Genomic DNA, 15476 nt, shown 5'->3' with positions numbered 1-15476 from the left:
ACTGTTAGCCATGACCTTGTTGGCATTCAAGGAATAATCTCCGCAACTCTACTAGTTGTCTTAAGTAATATATAATTATGTATAAGTTTTTTTGCTAAAATTCTGTGGAATGCTGGTCTTTTTATTTACCATGATTAAAATTGGTTAAAACTTGTTTATCTCACTATGAATATTGTGAGATTGTTCTTTCTTGTTTAAAATAAATTTGTTTGTCGTATTCAGGGTGACCATATGGTATCCTAAAGGAGGACATGTCCTCATTTTTCTTTAAAAATCAAATGTCCTCCTTTTGCGCTAAAATGTCCTCCTTTTGCATATTTTGAGAAAAAAGTTGCATGAATATTTTTTGTGAAAATATTTTAGTTTAATAAACAGTGTACTAATAAAACGTTGTGCACAATTGCGATTTTTTGCTTTCTAATCTAAAATATTTTATTTAGGTTTACGAATAGAATCAACGTAAATATCAAAAATTAAATGCATGAGTTACTGTAATAGGTGCCATATATATAGATATCAGAAGAATCGGAATTATGAAAAATGGATTGGGTAAAACTATGCTTTCTACAATTGCCTTTTGAACGCATCTCACCGTACATTTCTCGGGTACTTATTCAAAAGGACGTATGTGATTTTGTAAATAAAGATTCAAACGTCGATTTGTCCAATTTGATAGCACTCCCACGCAAAACATCACCACAGACAGGTAGGGGAAGCCCTAATCAAGAAAATGGTGCCAGGAGGGTCCAAATTGTGTAGGGACCCAAATAAAGTTGGTTATCGTCCGATAGTTTATTGTTATTGATTCACAACAGCCGAGAGCGCGTTGGTCCCCCACGAGTAGGGTGACCATATGGTATCCTAAAGGAGGACATGTCCTCCTTTTTCATTAAAATTCAGATGTCCTCCTTTTGCGCTAAAATGTCCTCCTTTTTAGATGTGTCCAAAAATAGTTGAATTTATAACTTTTTTCTGTAGTCATTCTAGTTTAATAAACAATACTGCAACGCAAATTAGACGTTGCACATATTTTGTATTTTTTTGGTTTTAACATGAAATATTTTTCTTTAAAATAAATGTTAATATCGGAAGTTCAATGCTTGAGTTACAGTAACACAGGTGTTGAAGATAACAGAAGAATCGGAATTGGAAAAAATGGATTAGGAAAAATGCGAATGCTTCTCAAAATTTTCTACGAGTAAACACCCATCGAATTGCCTTTGGACCGCATCGCATGGTACGTTTCTTCAATATGTGCGGCAAAGAGCAGCCGCTATGCCATGCCTAGGTACTGAGGTACCTAGGTAACATATCAAGGTACTGAGTCCAATCAACTTGCACCGGTGTTCATATGGAGGAAGCCTAACCTGATCACTCCACGGCAGGTTCCTTAAAGCTTAAAGCTTAAAGCTCCTTAACGACGGATCAATGAATCGACTGCTTTGAGCGTGCTTACAGCGGCACACTAGGAGTTAACTTCCTGTAATCAGTATGGCGAAAGGCATCTAAGGTTCGATTTCTCAAAATTATGCACTTTAATCGAAAAAATATTTGGTAGGCGTAGTAGCGGACACCATCCCTCATAACCGATACCAAATAGTTTTTCATGAAAAGTTCCTAATTTTGAGAAAACCAGCGTTAGATGTCTTTCGCCATACAAATTTCTGGCGGTTAACTCTTGCTGGCTATTTTGTGCATATACTATAGCGCCTGGATGTGGCTGCGGCGAGTAGAAAATCAGCCACTGCCAATAATTCAATAAATCAGAATTGTATGCGATGAGCTGTTCTTGCTAAAATTTTGTTCACTGTTGATTTTAAAATTAATTGAAGCTAATGTATTACCATTATAAAATAAATATTTCATCTGGAGATAAAGTATTATTAAAGTAGAAGAAGTTGTCGTATCTCCCAGCTAAAACAAAGTTGCATGTGCTAGCGAATAAGTGTAAGGTGGAGGCGATATAGGCACATGCTTCTATTTGAGTTCATGCAAAGTGTACGTATGTGGCCTCCACTTTGTGAACTTATTCGCATTGATATACGATCTCTTGTCTGATGGGATTACTTGCTGGTTCTTACAAAAACTTCTTCCAATAAACATTAGTGTGCAAAACTCTAACAAGTATAATATTTTTAATAATATTTAAAACCAAAAATCTATCGATGTTTTTATGTCCTCCTTTTTAACCAAATGTCCTCCTTTTTCGCTACGATTTGGGTGAATTGTCCTCCTTTGGAAAAATTTCATATGGTCACCCTACTCACGAGTATATTCCAGTTTTCGTATTCATAGAGATAGAGGAATATCAGTCTAATAAGCGTTTTGCAGATGATCAATTTGGGTACGACGGTGAACTTTTATTAGATCGAAGTGTCTTGCGGAGGTCAAAGTACGTAATTCCTGCAACGATGCTTCTCTGGTTTTCTCTGCTGGTTTTTTTTTTCGAGGCTCACCAGTGACTGCCATAAACTAGCTCGACTTCGTCACTACTTGTTTTCTTTTGAGCTAGGGGGAAAGACGGCTTTGGCAGGTTTTGTTCAATTATTGGCAGGGGGGTTTTTGTCGACAAAATTTTATGAAATTTGGCCACAATATTCTTTGATATGCAAAGAATGTTTGTGCCAAATTTGAGCATAATCAGTCATAAAAAAACCCCTGCCAATAATAGAACAAAACCTGCCAAAGCCGTCATTCCCCCTACTTCCTATCATGTATTTCGTATTTTTTGTGTTGATGGCTAGTCCGATCCTCCAGGTTGATCCAGGTTTTTCCAGGGCTAAGTGCTATAATATCAAAATAGCTGGACGGACCTTGAGAGAATTGTGGCAATCGTGACAATCCCTGCGATGGCAAATAACAGGAAAGACCAAAACCTTACCGTAAACCTTTGCATATTTTTGCAATATTTTGAGTACCGCGACCACCCGTAATAGAGCGTTCACCTATGAACCCTGCTTGGTACTACCCCACGGTGTTGGTCGACAACATAAAATTAGGTACAGTATTTTGTACGCGGCGTTCAGCAGTGTTGTCGCGCGGAAGTTGCTAATCTAGTATTACACCCTTATTTGTAGTTGGGATACAAGACAACAGTCCTCCACTCCTCCGAAGAAAGTTCTCCCAAATGTTACCCAGTAGTAATCAATCATCCCCATGCTCTATCCCAAACAACAAACGCTTCAGACCAATAGTTTTCAAATAGATTAGTTTATTTCATTTGCACGTGATTATATTTACATCTCATGTTACTTAGCATAAGCAAAAAAATGTACATGATTCTCGAGAACTTGTAAAGTAGTTAATAAAAAGAAACCGCACATTGTGCTATTCAAATGGAATTCGTGACAGGATTTCCTGATCCTCTTTCGAAAAGTTTTTCATACTCTACAAAACAACGAATATTCCGATAAAACTTCTAGTGTAGTTTTGACTGTGCTCTCGCATAATTTTTGGCGCCATACATATATTTCCTCGATATTAAACTGACTTCGCGTCGACCTATTTACAAACAACATCCTACTATTCACACACAACTAACTTGTAACTAACGCTATAATACAGGTACCTCACTAGAAAATAAAATAAAAAGAAAACAATCCTACAGCCTAATCTTACGCCATGTCTGGAAATTCTTCCTTCATCCGACTCTTGATGTCTTTGTGCCTTCGGAGCGTTCGCGCCGCCGGCAGCGGGATACCCTGCCTTCGCAACAACTCGTAATCACGGGTGCCGATTTGGTTCTTGATACTGAGCGCAGAATTTATCATGTGCTGCGTCCACCGTTTCGGGTTCTCGGGCAGTGTATTCAGGAACTCGACATGTAGCTGCGAGAGCTTGCTCATATCGAATGCCGCAGCGTCCTTGTCGAAGATGGAATGATGCTCGAAGACTCCCATGTGAGAATCGTCCCCAGTACCGTTCAGGTCCGCTCCGAATCGCTCCATCATTACCAGTTCGTTGTCGTAGTCCTGCTCTGGTTCCTGTTCCGGTTCCTGGTCGTCGTCATCGTCGACGTCCTCCGCGCCTACCATTGCTGACAGGTCTTCCAGACCGTTGTCGTGTTCGTACTTTTTGAGCATCGCCAGCGTTGGAACGTGGAGGCATTCTTGTTTCCTGAGGATTTCGTAGTTGCTGCCGCCAAGCTCGTTCTTGAGTTCGAGGGTTTTTTGGAGCTCGTAGTCCGAGAAACCCTTCGTGTTGCCCGATAACGACTGCAGGAAATCAATTTGCTCTTCGGAGAGGTTGTTGATATCAAAATAACCGTCTGGTTCTTCTGCGTTCATGATGTCGTCCACGTCGTCGCCATAGTTGGACATGCCTCCATTCAAAGTGGCGGGATCGTGACCATTCGCGACTAGACCTTCAACCATCTCGCGGTAGCTTCTCTTGCGGCTCATCACATCCACCCCATCCAGATGGGCCGTGTGTTTGTACTTTCGTAGTGTCTTAGCACTGGGCAGTGGCATGCCGTCGTTTTTGCGCAAAGAGTCATACTCCTTACTGCCGATGATACGTCGGATATCCATGCAAGTACGCAACTCGAAGGGGGTCCACTTCTTCCGGAATCCGGTCATTGACTTGAGAAACTCGATGTGCGCCGCAGTCAGGGTTTGATGCTGATAGGTGTGCTGATTGGGATGCCGGTGGTAGATATCTCCGTTTGTAAGGCTGCCACCATTGAGGTACAGATCGGACGGTTGATCATCATCGAAGTCATCGTCCAGGTCATCCTGTTCCATTTTTCCGCTGAAGTAGCTGATGTCCGGGATGGCTGGAATAAGGAGAAGAAGAAGAAAAATTAGGATTACAATCAGTAAAATCTATCAAAATTTAATAACAGTTTTAAAAAAGCAGAAATGGCACAAGCGTTTTACACGCCGCGGGCCACCAAAATCGAACCGAGGGCCGCAGAAATGCTACAAGCGTTTGCTCGGAGATATCCAATCCATGGTCTCAGAAACCTCCCGCATCCGTCAACACACCGAGCAGAGCTAGAGCCTTTACATTCAAGCATTCTGGGTTTAATTGCATTTCCTGACAAGGCCGAATAGTTCCTCAAATGAAAATGGTGTCAGATATGAATCGGGTTGGAATTTACGTACAAATGGCTCTACAGATGCCCCAGATGCCGTCATAAAATAAGCCTCAATTTCATTCCAAACTACCTCAGGCAGTTCGATACCTTTGAATTCATTGAATTAAACTCGTTGTAAGAAAAAATGTTCGGTCGAACGCCTACATTCAAAAAAGATAACGCAATTTGCTCGAGAATCCGATAATTACGGACAAACGCCTACTTCTCAAGAAGGAATCACATCTACCATTACCTTATTCCAGTTTTTTTGAATAACAGTATTCTTGTTATTCTTAGGGAGTGAGTGCTAGTAATGGACCCCTTAACGACGGAAACTTACTTCAATCGCTTCGCTAGAGTAAGACTCATGACAAATTGCTGCAGCACTAGATGACAAGCAACAGGTATCAGCATCGCGTTTCGTACATAACACTTGGTAAAACATACATTTTTACTACTAAAATATGTATTTCAAAATTATGTAGTCAGGTTGCCTATTATGGCCACCCCCGGGTCCATAATACGCAACATCGAGTTTGTTTACATACGTATTATGGTCCCCCCATTTGATTTACATGTTCCATTTCCACATGTTCCTGTTGCCTATTATGGACCCCCCCTTCTGTGCTAGTAATGCACCCTCTAGCGCGTTTACATTAATAAATTAGTTAATATAACTAAATTTCAGTTTCCCAGTGCAAAAAAATTGTATGGAACTACTACCCTGATAAGTGAAGCAATATTATCCTATGGAAGTTTGCAGAAAATTGTAGATTCAAGCGTAAGCTCTCGGTTTTTGTTCAGGGGGTCCATTATACGCACGGGGTCCATTACTAGCACTCACTCCCTATACCCAGGTCAGGTTGGTTCGATGAGGAGTGTCAGAGAGTGACACACGAGAAGAACGTTGCCAGAAGCCGGATGCTGGTGTTGGGTACAAAATCCATAGAATAATACAATTTTAGGTCAGCTGTTGAGGAAAACAGTGACATCAGCTAGAGTGAGCGGGTGCGTCCTGTGGGGTCTCCGGTTGAACTTCTATAAAAAGCTACATGTGTCCCCAAGCAGGCCCTATCAAAGCGACCGTATGCCGCTCAAAGCGCACTAGCCTAGTACTGGTGTTGGATGGGACTTCAAAGAAAAATTGACCCGACTGATCGAGCGTCTGTTCACCAAGGAGGTGCTGCTCCAACAGCGTCTGTTCTGGCATCCAGCGGCTGAGTATGAAATGCTATTCTCTGGAAGCTATACCGGTGGATAGAAACACGGGTCCGAAACCTTACTATAATCTAATGTTATGCGCCAACCGATGCTGCCGATCGGCAAGACAAAGAGAACTTCTACAGCCAACTCAATGCCGTCGATACTCGGCTCTCGAGAAGGAAGTAAAACGCTCAAGTCGACGGGACAAGCGAGCGTGGACAGACTCTCTGGCCGACGGAGGAGAGAGAGCCGCAGCAACCGGAGACATTCGCCTCCTCTACGATACTTCGAACAACTTTTTCAAGTGCCAGCCATACCACCACCACCTCGGCATGATCTGCCTAGGATCCGACGTATAACACGCGTCAATACCGAAGCTCCATCACTGCTAGAGATTCAAACAGCCATTCAAATCATGAAATCAAATAAAGCCCCAGGGATCGATCGCATATCAGCCGAGATGCTCAAAGCTGACCCCATGACATCCGCTCAACTACTGCATCGTTTATTTCGTAATATCTGGGACACCGCAACTTTCCCGGTCGACTGGATGCAAGGTTTCTTAGTGAAGGTACCCGAAAAGGGTGACCTGACTGTATGCGATAACTGGCGAGGCATTTCGTTGCTGTGTGTGTACCGTTCTCAAAGTTTTATGCAAAATTATCCTAGCCCGGATTCAGGGGAAGATCGATGCGACTCTCCGGCGACAGCAGGCCGGATTCCGTGCCGGAAGATCCTATGTGGACCATATTATCACGCTCCGCATCATTCTGGAGCAGGTCAACGAATTCCAAGAGTCCCTTTACTTGGTATTCATCGACTACGAAAAAGCTTTCGACCGTCTCAAACACGAGTATATGTGGGGCACCGTGAGACGCAAGGGGGTTCCTGAGAAAATCATCGGCCTCATCGAGGCACAGTACGATGCCTTTACATGTAGAGTGTAGCACAATGGGGTGTTGTCCGACCCTATCCGGGTCGTAGCTGGTGTGTGGCAAGGATGTATTCTATCACCGTTACTGTTCCTCATCGTAATCGACGAAATTCTGGTAGGTGCGTTTGACCGTGAACCAAACCGCGGGCTGTTATGGCAGCCTATAACCATGGAGCACCGAAACGACTTCAAATTGGATGATGACGTTGCATTCCTCGCTCAACGGCGCTCTTATATGCAGAGTAAGCTCAACGACCTTGCCAAGCGCTTCTCTTCGGCAGGTTTAGTAATCAACGTCAACAAAACCAAATCGTTGGATGTAAACACGGTGACCCCTTCCAGTTTCACAGTAGCCGAGCAACCAGTGGAGAATGTTGAAAGCTTCCAATATCTTGGTAGCCAAATGGCGTCAGACGGCGGTACCAGTATCGACATAGGCGCACGGATCAAGAAAGCAAGGGCTGCCTTTGCGAGTTTAAGAAACAGGAAACAACAGGCAGATAAGTGAACGCACCAAAATTCGAATTCTCAACTCTAACGTGAATCTGTGCTGTTATACGCTAGCGAAACATGGTGTGTATCAGTGGAGAACACTCAACAGCTGCATGTGTTCAATGACAGATGCCTGCGGTATATAATTCGGGCCTGGTGGCCTCACAATTGGATCTCAAACAACGAGTGCCATCATCGTTGTTACCAGAGGCCGAAAGCAACATAAATTCGGGATCGGAAGTGGCGCTGGGTCGGCCACACTCTACGTAGGAGCGGATACGAAACAAGACTGGAATTCAGCGGGACATCGCAGCAGATGCAGACCCATGGCGGCGAAGCCTCAATAAAGAAATAAAAGAAGTCGACCGAAATCTAACCTGGCAACAGGTTAAAGCGATAGCCGGACAACAACGCTCAGGATGGAGATCTTTCAAGTCGGCCCTTTGCACCACCGGAGGTGTACAAGATCCATAAGTAAGTAAGTGTTGAGGAAAACAAAATGATCGCACGGAATTTGATCTAGAGTGCGGTGCTGCAAATAGCTCATTGTGTTCACCCGGGCAAAGCTGGGTGCCTTTCGCCAGTCTTTGAATTCAGATTTCCTTCCTGATGATTTTACTCACGAACGGGATGACCGATTTGCAAGATTTTTTTCCTAATCGAATCATTTTGGGATCCGCAAGGTTTGCATATACAAAAAGTTGGTGAATTAAAAGGAGAAATGTATAAAAAAAACATTAGAATACAATTTTGGGACAGCAGTTGACGAAAGCAAAACAAACGCACGGAAATTGAACTAGAGTGCGGTGCTGAACCACCAACGAGCTGTGAACCGGCTTCATAGTGCTGGGCAAAATGCGCCAACCCGTGATTGGACGGAGCCAATCAACGCCGCAAGGACGTACAAGCTGAGGATCAAAAGCCGTTTTTTTTTTCAACTATTACAGCATCATCAACGTGCACTGCTCACACGAAGTGTGCCGCGACGACGAGAAATAAGCACATCTTGTGTTGACATTTGGTGGTCTCTGCTGGACGTCAAAATCGTCATAGTCGACATGAACGCTCAGGAAGAAAGGGAGCAATCGTATCAAATGACAATGGCTAACGATGCATAAACTTCGCAGCCTTCATAGGAAAGGTTGTCCGAAACACTTTCTCCTCCGTAAGAATATTCACAAGGCCACATGGAGATCACCTAATAAATAAAAGGAAAACCGAATCGGCCACGTTCTAGCTAATCGACGCCTAATGCTACACCGATATCACGAACGTCCGCACTTACCGCAGTGGGAAAATTGAATCCGACCACTACCTCGTTGCAGTATGCCTGCACTAAAAACTCTCGAAGTCGAACAAGACGGTAGACTAGCCCAAGACTACGCGCAGCAGCAAGGGCGTAGCCAAGGGGGGGCAGGGGTGTGGCCGTCGCTCCCCCTAAATTGTGGAAAGATTGAACGGGTACTGAAATGAATTCCCTCAAACATGTGCACTTTACGATCCAATATACAATATACAGAAATAGGTGGTTGAAATTCGAAAGATTCCCAAAACTTATTAGGGTATCCAGGATACATAATATATGAAAGTTCGAAACAACTCGAAACATTCCGGGCTCAAAAATTCTCCTTGAAATCCTTCTAGAAGCTCCTCTGGGAACTTCTGAATTCCTCCGGAAAGTTATCCACAAATTCCTTTGAAAATCGTTCGAAAATCCTTCTCATGTAATTGTAATTCCTCCTTATCTAGAAACCCCCCACTAATTTTTTTTAGGAAATTCACGAGGAAATTCCTTGAAGATTTCTTTTCTTTTCTCCAAGATTTACTTCTAGATATTTCTTCGGCTACTCTCTCTTCAGGAAGAATCCGGCATTTCCTTCAGGCAAGCATTCGAGAGTTCCGTCAGGAATACATACGGAATTTCTTCCCAAAATTTTACCAGAAGTTTCTTCAAAAATTTATGACGGAAATCCTCCGATTTAGCTCCATAATGTCACTTGTAAATCTATAAGAAATTCCTTCGGAAATTCTTCTAGGAAGTTCTCCGGGCATTCCTATCGGAACTCTTCCTTTAGTTCCTCCGGGATTACTTCCAGGAAATTTTCTGGGAAAACCTCCAAACATGCAATAGCGATATCATCTAGCATTCCAATCTGGAATTCTTTTCGCAATTACTTCAGAATATCCTTCAAGAAATCCTCTAGAAATATCTTCATGAATTTCTCCTGGAATTCGTCCAAGTGTTTCCCCAGAAATTCTTACAGGTATTTTTTCGGGAGTTTCTTCAGGTACTTCTCCAGGAATTTCTCCGGAACAATCCGCAGGGATTTTCTTCAGCAATTCATCTGGGAATACTTTCAGTATTTCATCTGGGAATTTCTGCATTAATTCCTCCTGGTAAATTTCTGGGAATTCCTTCAGATATTTTTTTCGGAAATTCCTGTAGGAACTTCTCTAAGAATTATTTCAGGACTTCCATGAGGGAGTTCCTCCGGGAGTTCTTCCAGAAGTTTTTCCAAGAAATTCTCCGGTAATACCTCCAGGAACTTCACAGGGAACTCCTGGACGATATTTGGCAGGAATTTCACGGGAAATGGGATTTCGGAAGTTCCTTCAGAAATATTGTTTTCTCTTCCTCTAGGGTATTCAGTCAGGCTTTCTTCCAGGAATTCATTTAGCATTTCTTTAGGCATTTATCTACAAATTCCTCCAGAAGTTCCTCGGAGAATTTCTCTGGGAGTTCTTACGGGAATTTCTCCTGGAGGTTCTTTTAAGAATTCCTCCAGGAGTTCCTCCTGGAATTCTTACGGAAGTTCCTTTGGGAGTTCATCATAGAATTCTTACGAGAGTTCGTCCAGGATTTCCTCCGGAAATTCTTCCTGTAGTTCTTCAATAAATTCCTCCAGAAGTTCCACCGGCAGTTCCTCTGAGAATTCCTCTGATAATTTCTCCGAGAATTCCTATAGAAAATCCTCCGGAAATTACTCTGGGAGTTCCTCCGAGAGTTCCTTTTCAGAGAAACACCCGGATAAACTGCCGGTGAAACTCTCGGAGGGATTCTCGTAGAAACTGCTGGTGAATCTCCCGGAGGAATTCCCGAAGGAACTGCCGGAGGAGCTCCCGTAAGAACTCCCGGACGAATTTCAGGAGGAACTCCTAGAAGAATTCCTAGAGGACCTTCCGGATGAGCTCCCAGAGAAACTATCGGAAGAACTTCGGGAGGAATTTCCAGCTTAATTTCTGAAGAAAGGAACTCTCGAAGGATCTTTCTGGAAGAATTTCTGAAGAAACTCCCGGGAGAATTCTCAAAGGAACCCCGGAGAAACTACCAGAAGCATTCTCGGAAACAAGAGAATTCATCTTATAGACAAATCTCGTCTAGCTGAAACCTATGTTGGGGTTTGTAGCTGGACCATCATCATCATCAGAGGACCTCTCGGAGAATTCCCTGAGGAGCTCGCAGAGAAATTCTCGGAGGAGCTTCTGGTGGAAAATCTATATAAATTCCTGAAGAAGCCTAAATAAATTCCAATGAATTATTGGCAGTGGCTGATTTTCTACTCGCCGCTTCCACATCCATGCGCTATAGTATATGCGCAAAATAGCCAGCATGAGTTAACCGCCAAAAATGTGTATGGCATCTAAAGCAGGATTTCTCAAAAGTAGGAACTTTTCACGAAAAAATATTAGGTACCAGTAGTGTAGGAAGATGACCGCTACTACGCCTACCAAATATTTTTTCGATCAAGCTGCTTAATTTTAAGAAATCGAACCTTAGATGCCTTTCGCCATACTGATTTCAGAAAGTTAACTCCTAGTGTGCCGCTGTAATTACGCTCAAATCAGGCGATTCATTCTGCCGAAATTCCCGGAAGAATTTTCAGAAGAACTGCCGATAGAACTACCGGAATAATTCTCGAAGGAAATCCTAGAGAAATTCTTGGTGGAAATGCCGGTAGAACTCCTGGAAGAATTCCAGGAGGAATTTTCGGAGAAACTCCTGGAGGATCTCCCAGTGGAAATCTTGAAGTTTCCACCGGAATTGTTTCAGGATTTCATTGCGAAATAATCTAGGAACTCCTCCGAAAATTCCATTGTTGATTTCATTTTCGGTATAATTTCTGTATACATTTCCGGTGGAATTCCTGGAGAAATTCTTTGAAATTTTCACAAGAAATTATTTGAAACAATTCATGAAAATTTTATGGAATTTACACAAGAGATTCGAAGATTTTTCGTGAAATTCTCAGGAATGTTTACTGGCAATTCTGCGGAATTTCCACGGAATATTGTTATTTTTAAAAATTATTGGAAAAAGCACGAAATTATTTGAATTATTGCAGGGAATTCTGCAGAACTTATAAAGAAGTTTGTGAAGATTTTCATGGAGTAAATAATGGTGGAATTTTCAGATCAATTCCCGGCTAAATTTATGGTGGAATTCCTGAAGACACTGCCGAAGAAGTTGCTGGAGGCATTCCCAATGAATCCCTGATAGAATTTCGGATAGAATGCCAGGAGCAATTGTCGAAGGAATTCCTGGAGAAAGCTTGCATATTGATTTTTCTGCCTATTTTATAATAAATATTATTTCAGAGAGGATTTGTTTTGAAATTCAGATGTATGGTTTTAGTTTTCTTAAACTTATGGAAGAATGCAGGATTTTTATAATAATTGTTATGGCCGATTTTATATTCTTTTTGAATACTAAGTTTGTTAATATTTTTCTCACTTTATTTAAAAAATATCTGATGAGCAATAAATCACGCATTTTCAAATCCATTATTGTTTTAATCATTATCGTTTCGATTTGGTTTGGATTTGGTTTCATGTGTTTTTATAAAACTACTATAAAACTACGATTTAGGAGACCAAAAAAGTTGCCCCCCCCCTTCTCAAAATCCTGGCTAGGCCCATGCGCAGCAACTGGAAGTGGCACTTCCAACAGAAGAGCAGCTAGTCACAGTTTCTCTTGAAGATGATCATTGGAAGCACCGCAACCGCTGCTATAGGCACAGACTGCCACACAGTAGTGTCCAAACATGGGATACCAGAAGAATTATTTAAATACGGTGGTGATGCACTGGCTAGAGCGCTGCACTGGGTAGTTAGGAAGCGTCCACAAATGACGTAGCTTTCCAGGTGGGGAGGTATGTGCGATTTTGTGATGAAGTGTGACGAATCTGTTTGAGAAATATGTGTATTGCATTAAATAACATATGAACAAAGTATAGAAATACGTTTCAATATGGCACTTGATAACTTTCTACAAGTTATCAAGTGACTTAACGAAAAGTGCAGCAGTCTTCTGACCGTTTTGCCTAATCGCTTCATCCCATCACTGATTCCTTTGTCCCAAACAGATTTTGGATTGAAAGCTCCAAGTTCGGGAAATCTGGGAAACAATCTTTGTTTGTCATCAATTGAATGGATCTAAGCAAAGTTCTTCCAAACACAATTCATTTCGACAACATTGTGTTCGATACTTATTGCTCATCTGTACCGAAAATAATTAAGGAGCGTGCAAGACATGCAAGTTGTACTTTGCTTCGAATGTGATTTAGAAAGCACATTGTCAAATACACAAATCAACAACCACGATGAAAAACATCTTCCGAAAAGGATTGTTTGCAGAAGAACAGAAGAAGAACTTGCTGTCGCGCCAGAGGATTGAGATCGATGATCTGGAAGATTTGATTATTCCGGAAGAAGTTGCAGGTACTCACTCTGGATGCACGAATGGAGATCTTCTAGTTAAGTGAAGCTGATTGATATGGAATGCTGGAAAGAATCACATATACATAAAGGGGAACCGTTCGGCACTTCATCTCATAGCTCCCATTACCATCCCATAAAAAACAAAGCAATGAAAAGAAATTCGGTTTGTTTTTAATTTTTGTGATTTTTTAAGCAGTGAGCACGTATGATAGCAAAAAGAAGAAAAGAGATTGGTGCTGTATTTCGCGCTAAGGGTTACAGCAAGGTGGTGGTCGTCCGTGCCTCCTACTTAACATCCCGTTAGAGGGAGTAATACGAAGGGCAGGCATTGGCACGAGTGGTACGATTTTTACGAAGTCGGATCAGTTGTTTGATTTCGCCGATTGATATTATGGCACGTATGTAACTTTGGGAAGATGGAAGAAGCCTACATCAGACTGAAGAAGAGAGCAAAGCGAATCGAACGCATCGTGGCTGGAAATCGTATGTACTTTGAACTCAGCAAAACGCTCCGATCGAACAGAGTTCCCCGTAGTACCAAAATGGTTTTCTATAAAATGCGCATTATACAGGTAGTAGGACACGAGACCAGGACGATGCTCGGGGTAGGTCTACGCGCGCCGGTATTGAAGTAGCACTTAATTTGATTATCTATGCACTATTATTTATCAAAACAGTCGCCGTAACTTCCAGCCAAAAAACTACTACTACAATACCACGCATGAACAAGGAACAGAACCACTGCACTATTTAAATTTAATCTTGGTAGATACCAAAGTTTGTCATTAACTGTAAAATAGACAGCGTATCGTACTTAACTGGACACAGAAAAAACATAGACCTACAAGTTTACTACACCCAACCAGTGGATGTCAGATTTTCTAACGAACCTGTAAAAAAATTGGGCATATGCAAAATTATCAGATTCTTATACAAAAAAACGATAGCTTCTTACACAGATATTGTAAGAAAATCTTGCAAAACGGTATGGTATCATTTGTATGGGAAACTGCATATATCCATTTCACGCTATTCTGAGAAAACAACAAAAAACTTTTTTTGAACAGATCAACAGTTTTTGACAAAACCATAATTTAATCTACAAAAGTATGATAAAACCAGAATAAAACCAAAATATTACTAGGGTATCATATTTTGTTGTCAATATCACAGCTTCTATTCGGGATGACTCTTCAAACTACGTGTACATATGTAGTTTCTCAAACAAAATCAACCGAAAAAAAATATTCGTATTTTTGCCAGAATACGTTTCGATTATGAGGATTCAGAATATACAAAAAGCTCATTTGGACCAAAAATGTAACATATCCAGCCATACCTAATACAATTCAACCCAAATCATAGGTACAGAGATTTGCTAAGGCAAAAGTGAAGGCTGCCATACTCATGATGCCTCATGTTACATTTAAAATCTATTCAACCATTTGCCTGATTCCGTGAGCTTGAGCTCAGAAACAGCAACCCCGTATAGGAACACCTACAACCATAGGATCCGTCACCCGCAACTACCTATGTCGATTCCGAAAAATGCCATCTTCACAGTTCACCACCCGGTTTCCAGAAGATGTCATTTTTTCCTAATCAATTCGTGGCCTTTACACCATGCTGCTGTGCTCCGTTGCGGCAGCCAGTTTAGCGTCCGAGCGATATGGTTGAAGGACATAAACCCGCTAGCTGGCAAGCTACTAGCTGCCTACACGCTACACATCACGAGAGGTTGTGGGCCTGAAGTTTGTACACTCAGCTGCTGCCACCGACAACGACGTCGCCGCCCGCCGTCGAGGTGATGCCATACAGCGTGACACAAACACACGGGTGGACGCCTCTGACGCACTGTGGACCATCCATGGGCCATAATTATAAGAAAAGTCATATCTTCTGTCTTAATGTATTGATTGTGGTCACAAACGACAACACAAATGCGGACCGTTTTATGTTCGTTTACAAAATAAGCCTACCTACCAAGGTTGTTATCAACCATTAAGTAATTTGGGCTCGATCATTTAGTAGTTTGTCAATAACTCATTACAA

The 15476-nt window shown here is 41.9% G+C and overlaps 1 protein-coding gene across 1 annotated transcript in view; it reads right to left on the bottom strand.

Annotated features, from left to right (window-relative positions):
* Nucleotides 1-3191: 3191 nt before the first annotated feature.
* The window catches only part of LOC134225916 (uncharacterized), a 70988-nt gene continuing 58703 nt past the window's right edge, over nt 3192-15476 (bottom strand). The window contains exon 3 of the mRNA XM_062706356.1: nt 3192-4774. Within this exon, the coding sequence (XP_062562340.1) occupies nt 3615-4774 (1160 nt within the window). The 3' untranslated portion in view covers nt 3192-3614. The remainder of the gene's footprint in view (nt 4775-15476) is intronic.

This window comes from Armigeres subalbatus, chromosome 3 (assembly GCF_024139115.2).
Source record: "Armigeres subalbatus isolate Guangzhou_Male chromosome 3, GZ_Asu_2, whole genome shotgun sequence".
Taxonomy (NCBI): domain Eukaryota; kingdom Metazoa; phylum Arthropoda; class Insecta; order Diptera; family Culicidae; genus Armigeres; species Armigeres subalbatus.
This window is presented reverse-complemented; position numbering and strand designations above follow the sequence as displayed.